Raw genomic sequence first — 13,535 nt, forward strand, 5'->3', positions numbered from 1 at the left:
CCTAGGATTTTTTTTGCCCAGTTCAGGACCACAGGACCGTGGTCCAGCGCATATCATGCATAATGTCCAAGCATATGGGTACCCTACGCCTCCGGCCTCGCCATCGTACGACGACCAAAAGTGCGTTTTCCAGCAGCCGTTTGTCGTGCCGCCAGTTTGCCAAAGTCGGTACACTCCTCCTGCGCCGGAAGAGCGGTTGGGGAAGTTCCTCGGGGAGAGCCTGCAGCTGATCGAAATCCTGGGTACCGGCGCATATGGCGTCGTCTACTTGGCCGTCGACGTGAAGAGCGGAATACGGTACGCCGTGAAGACGCTCAGCAAATTCAACATGGACGGGTCGCCTCTGGACCGACGACAAGTTGCTTTCCAGCACCAGGAACTACGACTCCACCACGTCGCCTCAGCCCACCCAAACGTGGTGTCCATGCTTAAGATTGTGGATGATCCAGACTGCACATATGTTGTTCTTGAATACTGCCCGGAGGGAGACCTCTTCTTCAACATTACCGAGTGCGGACAATACGTGGGTAAGGATGACTTGACCCGGAGTGTCTTCCTGCAAATTTTGGATGCCGTTGAGTACTGCCATGCCCTTGGCATTTACCACCGGGATCTGAAACCGGAGAACATACTGGTCTCTAACCACGGAGAGACGGTCAAGCTTGCCGACTTCGGTTTGGCCACATCAGCCGACCGATCCGAGGATTACGGATGCGGATCAACCTTTTACATGTCACCAGGTAGGATTTCTATCCACTCGCCCAGTTCACCCCCAACCCCCACCACCAACGCCGGAACGTTACTAACATAGTTCTCTTTTCTTCTCAGAATGTTTGGATCCTTCATCCCAGAGGCCATTCTACTTTTGTGCCCCCAATGACGTATGGAGCCTCGGAGTTATTCTGGTGAATCTTACCTGCGGACGCAACCCATGGAAGCAGGCATCTTTTGAGGATTCCACGTACCATGCCTTCACCCGGAATCCGGATTTTCTTAAGACTATACTACCATTGTCGGATGAACTGAACGACATACTGGGACGGATCTTCACTCGCAATCCAGACCAAAGAATTACGTTACCGGAACTCAAGAGCAGTATCCTTGCTTGTTCCCGATTCACCATCCTAGCCACGGGCGCTGCCCAGCAGCTACCACTGTCTCCGCCAGCATCACCGGAGCCTATTGAATACGTTGACTGTGAGGACGCCGTCATTGACGACTTCACATACGATACACCACTCTCACCAGCCTCCGACTCGGATGGTGAATCGACCTGCTCATCTGACGAAGGATCTTTAACCTCCAGTTGTTCGACTCTTGATGATTTGGACGACGAGGACTTTATTCCAGAGGATGAGTTGCCTCCCCAACAGGAACTCCACATGTTTGATCTGGAAGAACAACAAAAGGCGTTGTTTCCACAGGAATTCGTGCCTCAGTTTCCTGGAACCATGGCAGAGCCCTGCCAACGTGGACAACCCTGTCATCCGTGTCAAGTTTCGGTTCCCATTCAAGTCAATTGTGGACCCAAATTCCCTAACTTCCCTTTGTTCTGGGAAATGGTGAACCGATACACGCAACAGGTGCCGATGCATCACCCGGCTCCTTGCCATCATCCAGCCCCCCTCTTTGGCAACCTGCGAGGCTGCTACTAGCTTCTCTTCATGTATTTTTTTTACTACTCAGGGAGAGGCATTGGAGAGTCATTGCACCTGTCCACCGGGACAAGATGGATCCGAGGAGCCACATCATTGCCGGACCCAGTTCGACCAGGGGACTCTCCCTAAACTTGACTTCTATCAACATATTATGTCGACACTGACAAACCGTCGCATTCAACGATGAACACATAGTCCACAGTGGACAAAGCCACATTGGTTCATACGTTTTGTCATCTACCTGTCCCGGATGCTACAAGGATTGGGAGCCAGTGAAATAAGAGCGTAAAATTCTGTACGCTATTGGGAAGAAAAGTCTGCGACTTATTATCCTTCAAAACTGTACCATTTCGAAATCATGTATTTTCTTTGTTCGAATTTTCAGCGCGGAGTTGGGAGGGCGGTTTGAGAAGACATCCAAAAACCTCTGGACATCCAGGATATTGATCCCCCCACTCATCGGATAATGGAATGGACCAAACAAGGCATATTACTCGGCGCGGGGGCACAAATACAACCTTGGAGGGGGGGGCATTAGTCAGGGAAAGGGCTTCCGCTTGAGTTTTTGATGCGCAGTGTGTGGGCACAGGGTGGCACAGCGAGGAAGATGGTCAACACTTTCGCTTGGACGATACCACAATTCTTCTTCCTCGGATACACTATTTGCTCGGGGAGGTTGGAGCACTTTTGAACGAACAGTGTTTCGAGAAGCGTTTGGAGATGGCTCCGGTTTATGGGACACGAAAACTAGAAGAGACAGGGTCCATAGCCCGCACTCAAAGCCAGGTCAAACTGGATAAACACTATACGTTTCTATCGTGGTGGACACTAGCTCATCATTTGGCGGTGATCCCCTTGGGTCTGGGGGAAGTTATCATATTCACGAATAGACAGCTTCACCACTCAAATACAATGTCCGAGCGAGTAAATCGCTCATAATTTACAACAACAAACCGAAGGCTTCGGGCCACTTGCAAGTGAATCGTGTGTGGACTTGGGTGCGTCTCGACGGCAATATTTGTTTGGACCGACCTGAGAGCCATCGAAGCTATGTACGGTGCGCCAACGTTATGTTGGAGACGTGTTCACAGAGCTGATTGGTCAACTGCAGACGACGCCACTCGCCTTACTTTTCTGCAGTCTACCAACTTCAGGGCTGGCGAGCTCCCCCATCCATCATCTGTGCACCCTATACCCTTGTTTTTCCCTCTTTATTTTTCTTCCTGACCTATCGCCAGCGACGAGAGGCCCGGCCGTCGTTGCAACGCAACCTCGCATTAGCTCTCTGCAACTCCAAATTCATCGAACATGGCCCAAGATGTGTACAAGGTGTCTGTCGCATTTAGGTTATTTCATTTATTACCTCGTCTAGTCATTTCAAATCCTTCGGGGATGGACTGGGCGCACTCGTTCAATATGCGCGAACACAGGAGATCTCATCACCCCAAGTAATGGATTTATTGGCTTGGACAGGTGACGGCGCACCAATCCTAGCGAGCGCATCTACTTACTTTAGCCTCGAATGTCGATGTCGCTGGGGCATGCCTACCTGCCAACTAACTTTCCTCTGTATCTATCTATCTCCATGGAAAGAGCTTGCAGTAGCTTGGCACGGCCGGCGCCACTCGTTGCGCATGAAAAAATGTGTCTAGTCAACTGTCAGCCAGCCAGCCAAGGCCCGACGACGCCGTTCTCGAGTCTCTTCCCTCCTGGGTATAGCAGTGTCTGAATGTTGGTGCAGTGCATGGGTGGGTGGGCCCATGCTACATTAATTGGGCAGAGGCAGGGCACTATGCAAGTACCATCATTTCCAGTATTATTCTTTGTTTTCTTGCTTTTCCCTCTCGCACGAAGACTCGGGCGAATCACGTCTCGGTGTGCACCACCACTTGCTGCTCGTCGCCCGAGTGTGGTGCCCTGGCTCGGTTTTCCGGGCGCTGATTGGGTCGATAGACCATGCAACGCACATGGCGGTGAAAGTCAATACTTTTATGGCATCGCGGTGGTGGAGGGGGATGGGCTTGCTGAGGAGCGCCAGCACCCTCGTTCTCCGCAGAACAACATGGCAGAGGGTGGGGGCTGCTTATTGACGTTCGGGTAGACTTGTCGTGTTGGACCACTGGCTCGCTCTATCTCCAAGTGGACGGCCGGTCTATCTCGGTGAACAGCCTAGAACGAAAAAGAGGGGACCGGCCCCGTCGTGATGCTATTTTCTCACAATGTTGCTGTTCCCAGCCGAGGAGATCAGCATCTCCTGTCCGATTTTTCAAGGTCGAAGGCAACCCATTCGCTACGTTTGGGCCCGCCGTCGCAAGAGGGGTGTGATGACACGGGGATGACGAGACACTGACCAGAGGCAATCAGCCATTCAGCAGTTCCTCTCCAAGATCCAGTTGATGAGCTTGAAGGTGGTTGCGTCGTGTCGCGAGGGAACGTAGGCCAGCTAGACGCAATCCTCTCCATATTCCATCCCTCGCTTGGAGGCGCAACGCAGAGGTGGGTACATCGACAGCGTGCCAGGCAGCCTAGTGGCATGCTGTCGATATCTATCCGTCTCCATGTCATGTCGACGTTAACGCACTGGTATAGTCGCCTTGCTCGTTTGCATAGTGCCCCCTTTGGGATCCCCATTCCCATAGACACTTTCCACCACGGACGGAACGAGCCTTTCTCGTATTGGTGCTGTGGCCTGAAACTCTAATCTTAGTCGCAAGTGGGTTGTTTTTGCGTTGCGGCACTAAGTGAGCTAGTTGACGTATACCTATGTACGCTTGTGGCCGATAGGCTTCCCCCAACCCATTCTAACAACGGACGCCGAGAGGCTGTATTGTGACGGAGACAAACTAATTGCCAACGCGTCCGTCCACAGGGGCCTCCCCCCACAGCTAGCCACTGCTGTGACTTGTAACCATGGGACTCTTGGGTCTAGATCGTGGGCTGACGGCACCCAAGGAGTATCTGCAGCTTTTCTAGGGACGGCTGTCCGGAACTTGCTGCGCGGATTTGGGCGCATGCAGACTATGCACTTTGCTGCAGCGTGCGCAGGACCCTCGGGGTAGATTCACGGGTCCCGATACGTGTGTTGGACCGGTGGTCACTGGGCGTGTCTTCGGCACTGCGGTAGGCCTCCTGCCAGTATCTGTCTGCCCGGCCGAAGCTCACATAGTTACCAAAATGCCCTTGACAGCCTTGACAGGGTCTTGCTTACATGCATGTACTATGTTAAGACAAACCGCGAGGTCCACCCCGTCCGGAACAAGGAGGGAAGGCCTCCTGGACTGTGATCTGCTGACCATATAGTGGTTTACCGCGAAATTATCCGAGCCGTCCAACCAGAAGCTTGCATGCCGTGCGTGACACACCAAGGCTGGACACCTCACTCACAGCCTCGCCACCATGCGGTGATAGCCTCGACGGCGGGTGCCTGCCTGGCACCATCCGTGCATTATCGTCCGCAGGCTATTACCGGCCGGGTGGGTTTTAGGCCAACTAATTGGGTTGCCACTAGTACGACCATCACGGTGTCCCGGCGCTCCTGCTAGTCTCCCCGTGGTTGACCTTACCCGATCTCTAAGTTTCGACGGCATTGATGGCCGATGGCAATAGACCCAAGTCAAACTTCTGCCTCTGCAACAGCTGTCACCCATCATCACGGAACCCGGCCCTCCAGGTTGGGTTGTTATCTATCGACCTCCTGACTCTGAGTAGTGGAAGTCCGAGCGGCTTTCACGCTTGTTAACACGCCAAGCCCACGATTCCCCCTCGATCTGATGTTCTCCAGGCTACAGGCGTATCGGGTGCCCAGTGCTTTTCTGGGGGGTTGGTTGGGAAGGGGTTTTAATGGAGTTGCCCAGTCTAACGCATCAACGATGCTCCCTGGGCCATCATCTTCGTGACTCGTGTGAAATTTCTCCGTATTTTAAACTCTCGGGGAAATGCGTAATCAGGCGGGAGATTTGACTAAGCCACATCCATATTTACACGACAAGCGAAAACTCAATTCCTCTTCCACCATGATAATCTGATGTTGAGCATACTTCAGTGCAGGACGAGTCTCGCATGCAATATCTGACTCATGCCTCCTTCGTCAAAACAGGGTGTCGATAAGGGGGACTGCGAGAGAACTCTGACGATAACAACTCTAAGCTCGAGCCTCCCCGTGACCCGCAGACTCGTCGGCAATAAAAGTTCTATAGGGAGGAGATCGAGCTGAGACCTACGAGTATGGTTTTACCCGTATAGAGTTTCGGTTTGTTTCCGGGCCGCATGCGAGTCCTGCTTTGGTCGAAGTCGTCCCATCTTCTCCCGTAGCATACATTGTACATGTTGGAGCGCGGGGAAGAGCATCCACTACTGGAGTTTCAACTAAGCGTCACGCCAGCAGAGAAGTCTGTCTGGATAAACGTCCTCCGTTGCACAGCCGGAAGTGGAGACTTTCGTGGCAATGGCTCTTTGTGACAACGGGAGTCGCTGTTTATGCCCGTTGCGCGAATCATCTTTGCGTCGGAATCATGTTCCTTGATCTGGCGATAAGGAACAAGATGTATATCAGTACGAGCAAACTTAACAGTAGTAAATCCTTCGGTCTACAACGCCAAAGAGGAAAGGAATGACATGCACGCCAAGGGGCATGCGTCGAGGGAATCGAACCTTGGTCCGTCCTTGGAAAAGAACGGCAGCGCGCTACGACTCTGCTCCTCTCCGGATGCCCCGGATGCCGTGGCGATTGTACCCTCGGGAAATCGGATTCCTGCATCGACTTGGCCCTAAGGCTCGGCATCGCGGAGCGGGTCACGGCCTGTAGGGAGTGATTTAAATCCAATGCTGATGACTCGGGTGCCAAGATCTATGCTATTGGACTGGCTGGCTGGGTAGGCTTGGAACATTGTAACACATCCTGGGTAGAGTTGCCTTGACTATGTTTCGCCGACTGATATATGAGGACTGGCGTGTGTTACTATTCAGCGTGATCTGCACTCTTCATGAAGAAATGCGACAAATGGAAACTTTGGCAATTCCTTCATCGTCAAGGAGGCTCCATAGAGGCATTAAGGGGAGTGTGTCGGTCGGAACAGGTTACTAAGTTAGGTGGTTGCAAGCTTGGCGGATTGGCGAGTAAGGCATCGTCAAAATGCGAACCAGTGCTCTGAATTGCAGTTGGTACGTTGGATGTCAAGGAGTAATTGTAACATAGCCCCTTTCCGATTACCGTGGCGTCAACGTGGCACTTACGGTTGCGGCTGAGATGTGCGCCGACTGGTGCCAAATTTCGATCAAGATAGATAGATGTTTTGCTTTGCGTTAGTTACATGGCTTCTGTAGTATATACGTCCTGTGGAATTGGTAGTCAAGCAGATGTTCGCTCCATTGTAGCAGGATACTGTGCGTTGGGGACGCAGTTGGTGAATATATAGATAGGGGCCATTCGTGCTTCATTGTTCGAGATGAACGACTACCGTAATCATATGAAGACCCGATTGTTGTACGGCGAGGCTTTGAGTATCTGCCCGCCTCCTGATTACGAACGACGTGATATAGCGTGAGCTCAATGCTTACGGCGAAACGTGTCAGTCAGCCATGCCTCCCCTGGAAAACATCACGATTTAACTACCACGCGTGGTTTCTGAGTATCATAACCCCTGGCAATATGTGCCGTAACACCTGCACGACGCGAACCTGTATGCAAACATGCGCTGGATGTGCCGCAAGGAAACACTGCCATCGCCTCAGCACGACGGCATCAGATTCATCTGTAAATTCCATTCCTCAACTCGCCATTCGCCCACAAGATGGATGCCCTTCTCTGCACGGTTCAGTCGTCATCGGTTCCGCCAGTGAACATGCCTTCCTCCTCGCTAGTCTCGTTGTCGGTCTCCGCCTCGACTTCCTCGCTCGAACTGGCGTTGTCTCTCGAAGGCCTGCCGCGCCTCTTGGGCTCGGTCCTCTCTCCGTGGGCCAAGTCAATGTCCACACCGAGATCCATGATCCTGAGTAGACCGGATCCCATCGCTGCCGCTGCCCATGTGCTGAACTGGATGTTTGGGTTCCATGCAACCGCCGTGATACGCGTCCAAGGGTCGTAAACGGTTACATCGCCGCCCACATCGTCGTCATCCCCAGAATCGGCAGGCTTGGTCTTATCGTCTGTAGCCTGCTTCTGAGACGTCTTGCCTTTGCCCTTCTTGCCAGCCTTTCCAGACTTGCCGGGATTCTTCTTTTCCCGTTCCTCCATCTTCTTCTTCGCGATCCTGGTGGCTTTCGGGTGAGAGTTTGGCTCTGGGAGGAAGCCCTGCAAGATGCGAGAGACCCCACGAGGGCCTTCCTGTTCATCCTCGTCGGCTTTAGCCTCTGAGGACGACAAGCTGCGGTACTCGTGCTGAAAGAGCTTGATCTTGTTGACCTTCTTCCGGTAGTAAGTTGTTTTACGGAAATGATTGACAATCCACAACGACCCATCGGTACTGCCAACCAAGGTGAATGGATTGCACGCAGCCACAGCGAGACACGTGGGCTGGCCTTCAACACAGACAAGCAAGCGTGCCTGCGGGAAGACGCGGACCGCCATAAAAGCAATGAGGTTATTGCCTGGATGGGACGAGGGCATTATAGTGACGTAGCCTCGGAGGTGCTCGCACCAGCCCATCAGATTGGATTGGAACGTGATGCCGAGGTTGGGACAATAGGTGAGCTCCATATTGGGCCGGTTGAGGTCGGTCACGGTAGCGACGCCTCCCGTGGGAATGGTTGCGACAATGAAGGGATGGGACGGGTAGCCAGAGGCGATGTCGATGATATAAGTCGAATGCACGGGATGACGTTGAAGTATGCGACATGGGAATATCGACCAAACTGCCACCGAACCATCAGAGTGACCCACTGCGATGCGGTTTGTATTGACCCAGGCAAAGCAGGTTGCCTCGACGCTGTACTCATCCTTTATTTCGAGTGTTGCGAGTGGCGCCTGTATTTCCTCTGCATACCTGTCAGCACTGTTTCGTTATGGCACAGGATCAGTGGCTTTACCGAACACGCCCTTATCGCCCTTCATCGGTGGTTGTTTCACCTCTATTACTCTGATCTTACCGTCACTGCCGAGCACAGCTAACAGACCAACGCGGTCTTCGACTGTGAGTGGAACGGGGCACCACAGCATCCTAAGTGGTCTACCCCATTCAAAGCAGAGAGCTGACACCAGTGTGGGCTCAGACTTGGCGAGACACATGAGGCCCTGGGCATCTGTGTCGGCTGGTATTCTCCAGATCTGTACACTCCCCTGTTTCTTACTCGTCTCGGTTGGTGCCTCCTCTGGAGTTTCGTAGTACGCCTGGTCTGAGAATGGGACTACCGCCATGGCCAGGAGTTGATGCATGTTATTTGTCGTGGGTGCCCACCCCATCGACAAGACGATTCCTCCAACGTCCAAGAGCCACCCGGTGCGCTGGCCGTCGGTATTGTCGTTTTCTTCGACGGGGAGAGCGTTCTCTCCGAGTGGAATGTTCTTTCCCTGTGAAAGAGTGTACTCCTTCTGATTGTTGTACGGCCCGAGGAGTACAGTGAGATCCGACTCACTCTGGGGCAGATACCACCGTAACGCCGTCATCTTCGGCACGGTGGCTGAGACTTGGGGCCTGACACAGTTTGCAACATACTTCTCGTAACATTGCTTGAACTTGATCTCCTGTTCGACTGGAAATCCTGGATGCATCCACGGATTCTGTGCCCTGTCTTTTTGCTCAGGGGCTACGAGCTTAGGCGGCAGAAGCTCGTGGTTTTCCCAAATGGAAATAAGGTAATAGATGATGTCGTCATGGTCCTCCCGATCACCGAACCAGTACTGACTCAAATCGTGGAGACGCGTCCATCTGTGAACCGGGCCAATGTAGGTTCGAGTCCATTTTGCTGCGGGATCCGTTGGGTATGGCTGGACAGTTCCGGCAGGTGCTTCTGGTCGCGGGTCGCGGAACCTGCGCTTCGTCTGGTAAACCGATTCTCCTGGTGTTTGAGTCGGCTTGCCTCGTCCCAATGAGACCTCGATATCAGATGCCGACTTGATCTCAGCATCCTCATCTTGCTCGACTTCGGCGTCCGCGTCTGCTGGATCGGCTACGAATCCTTCGTCCGAGGAATCATCGGGGTTTTCGGCTGACCCAGCAGATGCATAGTCATCATCGTCAGAATCGATCTTCGGAATGATATCTGACGGTCGGAAACGTTTCCCCTTATTTGATCTCCGAGTCCTCATCTTGAAGATGAAAACAATATTCGGGTTCCACGTGACAAAGGTGTATGTCAACTGCTGCAAGCGGCGACAGGTGTGAGCCCCGGGAACGTCATGACCGGACTTCTAAAGTTGGAGCTCCAGGGCCTGCTTTCCACGAACTAACGTCAAACCTGTCAACTGAATGCTGTACCTCGCAAGCACGCGAGGTGATTCAGAGGCAGGTATGATTTTCCGATTGGATGCAGGAAACGCGTGTGTGCTTCTTCAGCAAGGCTTCTTCAGCAAGCCGGCGCGCAATTCAACTTCTAAGCGGGTACAAGTGTGGGCCCCCCGGCAGCTTCACCCGCTTCTAAAATTTCTCGCTACGGAGAGCTAGCTGCCCTGTACCACGGCGCTTTTTGTTCATCCAGGTGATCTCTACTACAACGTAAATATCCCATGAAGCACCCCAATGCTATTGGACAGATAGCCTGACCTCCTTCAAACCACGATCCCTCCAGCTCTGAGTACATTTTTGCCTGTGGAAGGTTGGTTCAGCTGTAGCCTTGGGTTCTCTCTTTAATGTCCCATTTATCCAAAGCGATGCCGGATTGCTTGAGTGCAATGGAGCATTAGACTCAATATCGTCATCCCATCGTTTGCTTGCATGAGGTAGCAAATAAAGGTTTGTTGTTATGGAACAAGCAATCAGCTAAGAATGGCCATTTCTTCTGCCAGGCTGCTCCATCACTGTAACACGGCGTGAACAGGTTAGGCCATGCACGTCGAAGGTCGCAGATGCACATCATAAAGATACTTCAGTCGTCGTAAGCTGGCCTCGTAGTTACGACTGAACCATGTTGATGATTGCAGGCAGAGTAACTTACTTATAGTGCTTTTTATATCTTTTCCTGCAGTGGATTGATCCACTATTCTACTTTCGAGGATCATTTCGTATTATTCGCTGAACATTCCAAAAGGATAAACATCAAAGCAGACCTGCCACAACAAAATGAAGCTACTCAGGACATTGTATCAAGTTTTACACTGTTATAGGCTCGGGATGCTCATTCCTGAGCACGTAAAGCAGGACTAGTGGATAGATGGAAAGTTGTCCGCAATTATAGAGTAAACACGCGGTAGTTGCACAATAGTCTCAACCGAAAGACAAGAGGGCTCCGATGTAGTCACACGATGCTCGTAGAGAAGCCATGTATGTAAGGGGGTATAACTCAATCAAGCCTTGATTTTGGAAGCGCACCTAGGAACTAAGTAGTTTTCAAGGAAAAGAAAAAGGTTGATGGCCTACGGAAAGACCAAGCGGTGAGAGATGACGAAACGAAGCGTTCGGAAACAGGTCTCTGCCACTAACTCACTCATCCACGGAAACACCTCAACTCCTCGCTCCGGTCGCAATCCTCTCATGTAAGTGACCCATTGCCAGCCTGCCCACCTCCTCTCCCTTACATCCACCCAACCACTCACTCAGTCTGAGGGTTCAATAGTAGTCGACCCCCCAAGATTAGGCCACTCCGGCACCACAACCCCGTCCGCCTGCAAGATCGTCGCAATGTTCTGCATAACGATAAACACGGGCTCCGGGATCTTGCCCGACCCATAAGTCCCATACTGCGCCTCGAGCTCGGTAAGCGCGTCCAGCAGCCCAGCGTCGCTCTCGTCACGCTTCCTGTCACTGGGATGAATGGCGCCCCCTGGCACAGTCGGGTCAGGGATTATAGCGCCGCCGGGGTAATAGGGGTCGGGCGTGATCTTACCGCCGGGGATGGTCGGGTCGGGTGTGATTCCGCCGCCAGGGATATACGGCCCCGGAATCAGAACTCCGCCTGGGACGGTGGGATCAGGCGAAATCCAGCCGGGGACAGAAATGCCCTGCGCGTACAGGATAGTGGCGATGCTTTGCTCAATGAGGAAGATATCACGGGGTGGAGCGAGGCCGTAGGTAGCCTCGAGCATGGCGAGGAGGGCCTGCAGGGCGACCGTGTTGACGCTGTCGCCGAGCTGGATGGTACCTCTGCGCTGCTTCGTTCTGGGGCCGACGACGGTGGTAGTGCCGGGGAGGATGAGGAAGTCATAGGATTCGAGCACGGCGGCGATGTCTTGGAGGACGAGCCAGTCCGCCATGGGCGGAATGGCACCGTCGTAGGCTTGTACTTGGATTTCCAGGATGCTGGCCAAGGCTTCGATGTCATAGGTGGCGGCCGCGCGCTTGGTTGAGGGGTAGATGGTGGTGGTGGTGCCGTCCGGGGCTTTGATAATGATAATTCCGTACGCGAGTAAAATGTGCTTGATCTTTTCTTCCACAATGAAGACGTCGTGGGGAGGGTTGGAGCCGTATTGTTGCATCAGCGACTCCAGGGTTTTCTCCAGACCGGCCAAGTCGAAGCCAGCCTCCCCGTAGTTCCCAGCACCCAGTGGCGAGGCCTCCTCCCTCTTTACTTTACCAGGGGTGAAGGTCGTGGTGGTGCCATCTGGGGACCGGATGATCTTGATGCCGTACTTGAGGAGTTCCGCCTCGATAGCCTTGAGCTGCTTCTCCACCGGTTCTGGCGGATGCGCGCCGAACGCGTGGATCAATGCCTCGTACTGCAATTCGAGGGCAGTAATCTTGGCCTTCAGCGTACTATCACCTCCACCGATGGTGATGCCGTCCTGTCTCCTCTCCCTTGGCGGATTCAGACCACCGACAACAACCGGAGGGCCAACAGAGATCGAGTTATCTTGTCTCCTCCCCTTCGGAGGTTTCATTCCACCCGTAAGAGGAGGGCCAATGATAATAACATTGCCCTGTCTCTTCTCCTTCGGGGGGTTCATTCCACCAGCGGTGGGAGAAGGCGGGGGTGGCCAGAAGCCTGACCACGGATCTCCTATCGTCCACTGTCTTTCCTCCAAGGTGTTGCCGTCTTCAGAGACTGGAGTCGGAGCTCCCCGGACAAGAGCCACAAGGGCTAGGGCTGTAATAGCCCTGATCATGGTGTTGGTTTGACTGTCGACTTGGTGCTGAACAGACGGGACAGTGATTGAGGCGGGTGCTCAAAAGTGGAACTGATGAGCGGATATAACAGTAAGTTTCCACTTGACGTATGCCGTTGTGGATTTTGATATGGTCGATGTCTCCATCCCAAATAAGCTTGATCGTCGTGCTTCATCGGTATATTTATAGCACAAGAGTCTCGGCTCTGCGGCATTGTGATAGATAACGAAGTACAGACCCGCCTTGAGTGTTGTGATTCCAGACTGATTTTCATTTAAGCTTAATATGAGAATAGATGAGGCCCGGCAAGACTCGACGACACCAGCCAAATATCCGGCCTCATTTATCCGGGGCGAGCCTTTGGGCGACCCATTGGTGTGGTTTGCCTCCCATGTGGTTTGCAATCGTGGACATGAGCTTCGGCCGTATTCAATCAAATAGTAGAGATAAGGTTGCATCCTTCGCTCATGGCTATATAGCAACATACGAGAACGGACATTGCGGGGCTGCGAAATGCGTAGTCCCGCAGCAAACCGAAGCTCACGATGAAGTTCAAGGGCTTCTCGATGTCTATTTTTGGACTGACCAGATGACGAAATTTGGTCATATGGGGCATTGCACTCGCTTCCGCAGAAGCAGGTATTGTTTAATATTAAAGAACGTCTGAGGCCCTGCGAACTGCCAT

At 52.9% G+C, this 13,535-nt stretch overlaps 3 protein-coding genes across 3 annotated transcripts; 1 reads left to right on the forward strand and 2 right to left on the reverse strand.

Moving 5' to 3' along the window:
- Nucleotides 1-55: 55 nt before the first annotated feature.
- Nucleotides 56-1,655, forward strand: BCR38DRAFT_483673 (Ran1-like protein kinase; the record flags this gene model as incomplete). Its single annotated transcript, XM_040863652.1, has 2 exons — nt 56-740; nt 829-1,655. 2 exons carry the CDS (start codon nt 56-58, stop codon nt 1,653-1,655), a joined length of 1,512 nt encoding a protein of 503 aa, XP_040716974.1.
- Nucleotides 1,656-7,470: 5,815 nt separating this feature from the next.
- BCR38DRAFT_339632 (uncharacterized protein) lies at nt 7,471-9,900 on the reverse strand (the record flags this gene model as incomplete). Its single annotated transcript, XM_040855714.1, has 2 exons — nt 7,471-8,630; nt 8,682-9,900. 2 exons carry the CDS (start codon nt 9,898-9,900, stop codon nt 7,471-7,473), a joined length of 2,379 nt encoding a protein of 792 aa, XP_040716975.1.
- Nucleotides 9,901-11,343: 1,443 nt separating this feature from the next.
- BCR38DRAFT_407993 (uncharacterized protein) lies at nt 11,344-12,849 on the reverse strand (the record flags this gene model as incomplete). The annotated part of the gene is made up of 1 exon (XM_040858221.1): nt 11,344-12,849. The coding sequence occupies one exon, from the start codon at nt 12,847-12,849 to the stop codon at nt 11,344-11,346; it is 1,506 nt and encodes a 501-aa protein (XP_040716976.1).
- Between the last annotated feature and the right edge of the window lie 686 nt (nt 12,850-13,535).

Source organism: Pseudomassariella vexata, assembly GCF_002105095.1.
Source record: "Pseudomassariella vexata strain CBS 129021 chromosome Unknown BCR38scaffold_5, whole genome shotgun sequence".
Classification (NCBI taxonomy): Eukaryota; Fungi; Ascomycota; class Sordariomycetes; order Amphisphaeriales; family Pseudomassariaceae; genus Pseudomassariella; species Pseudomassariella vexata.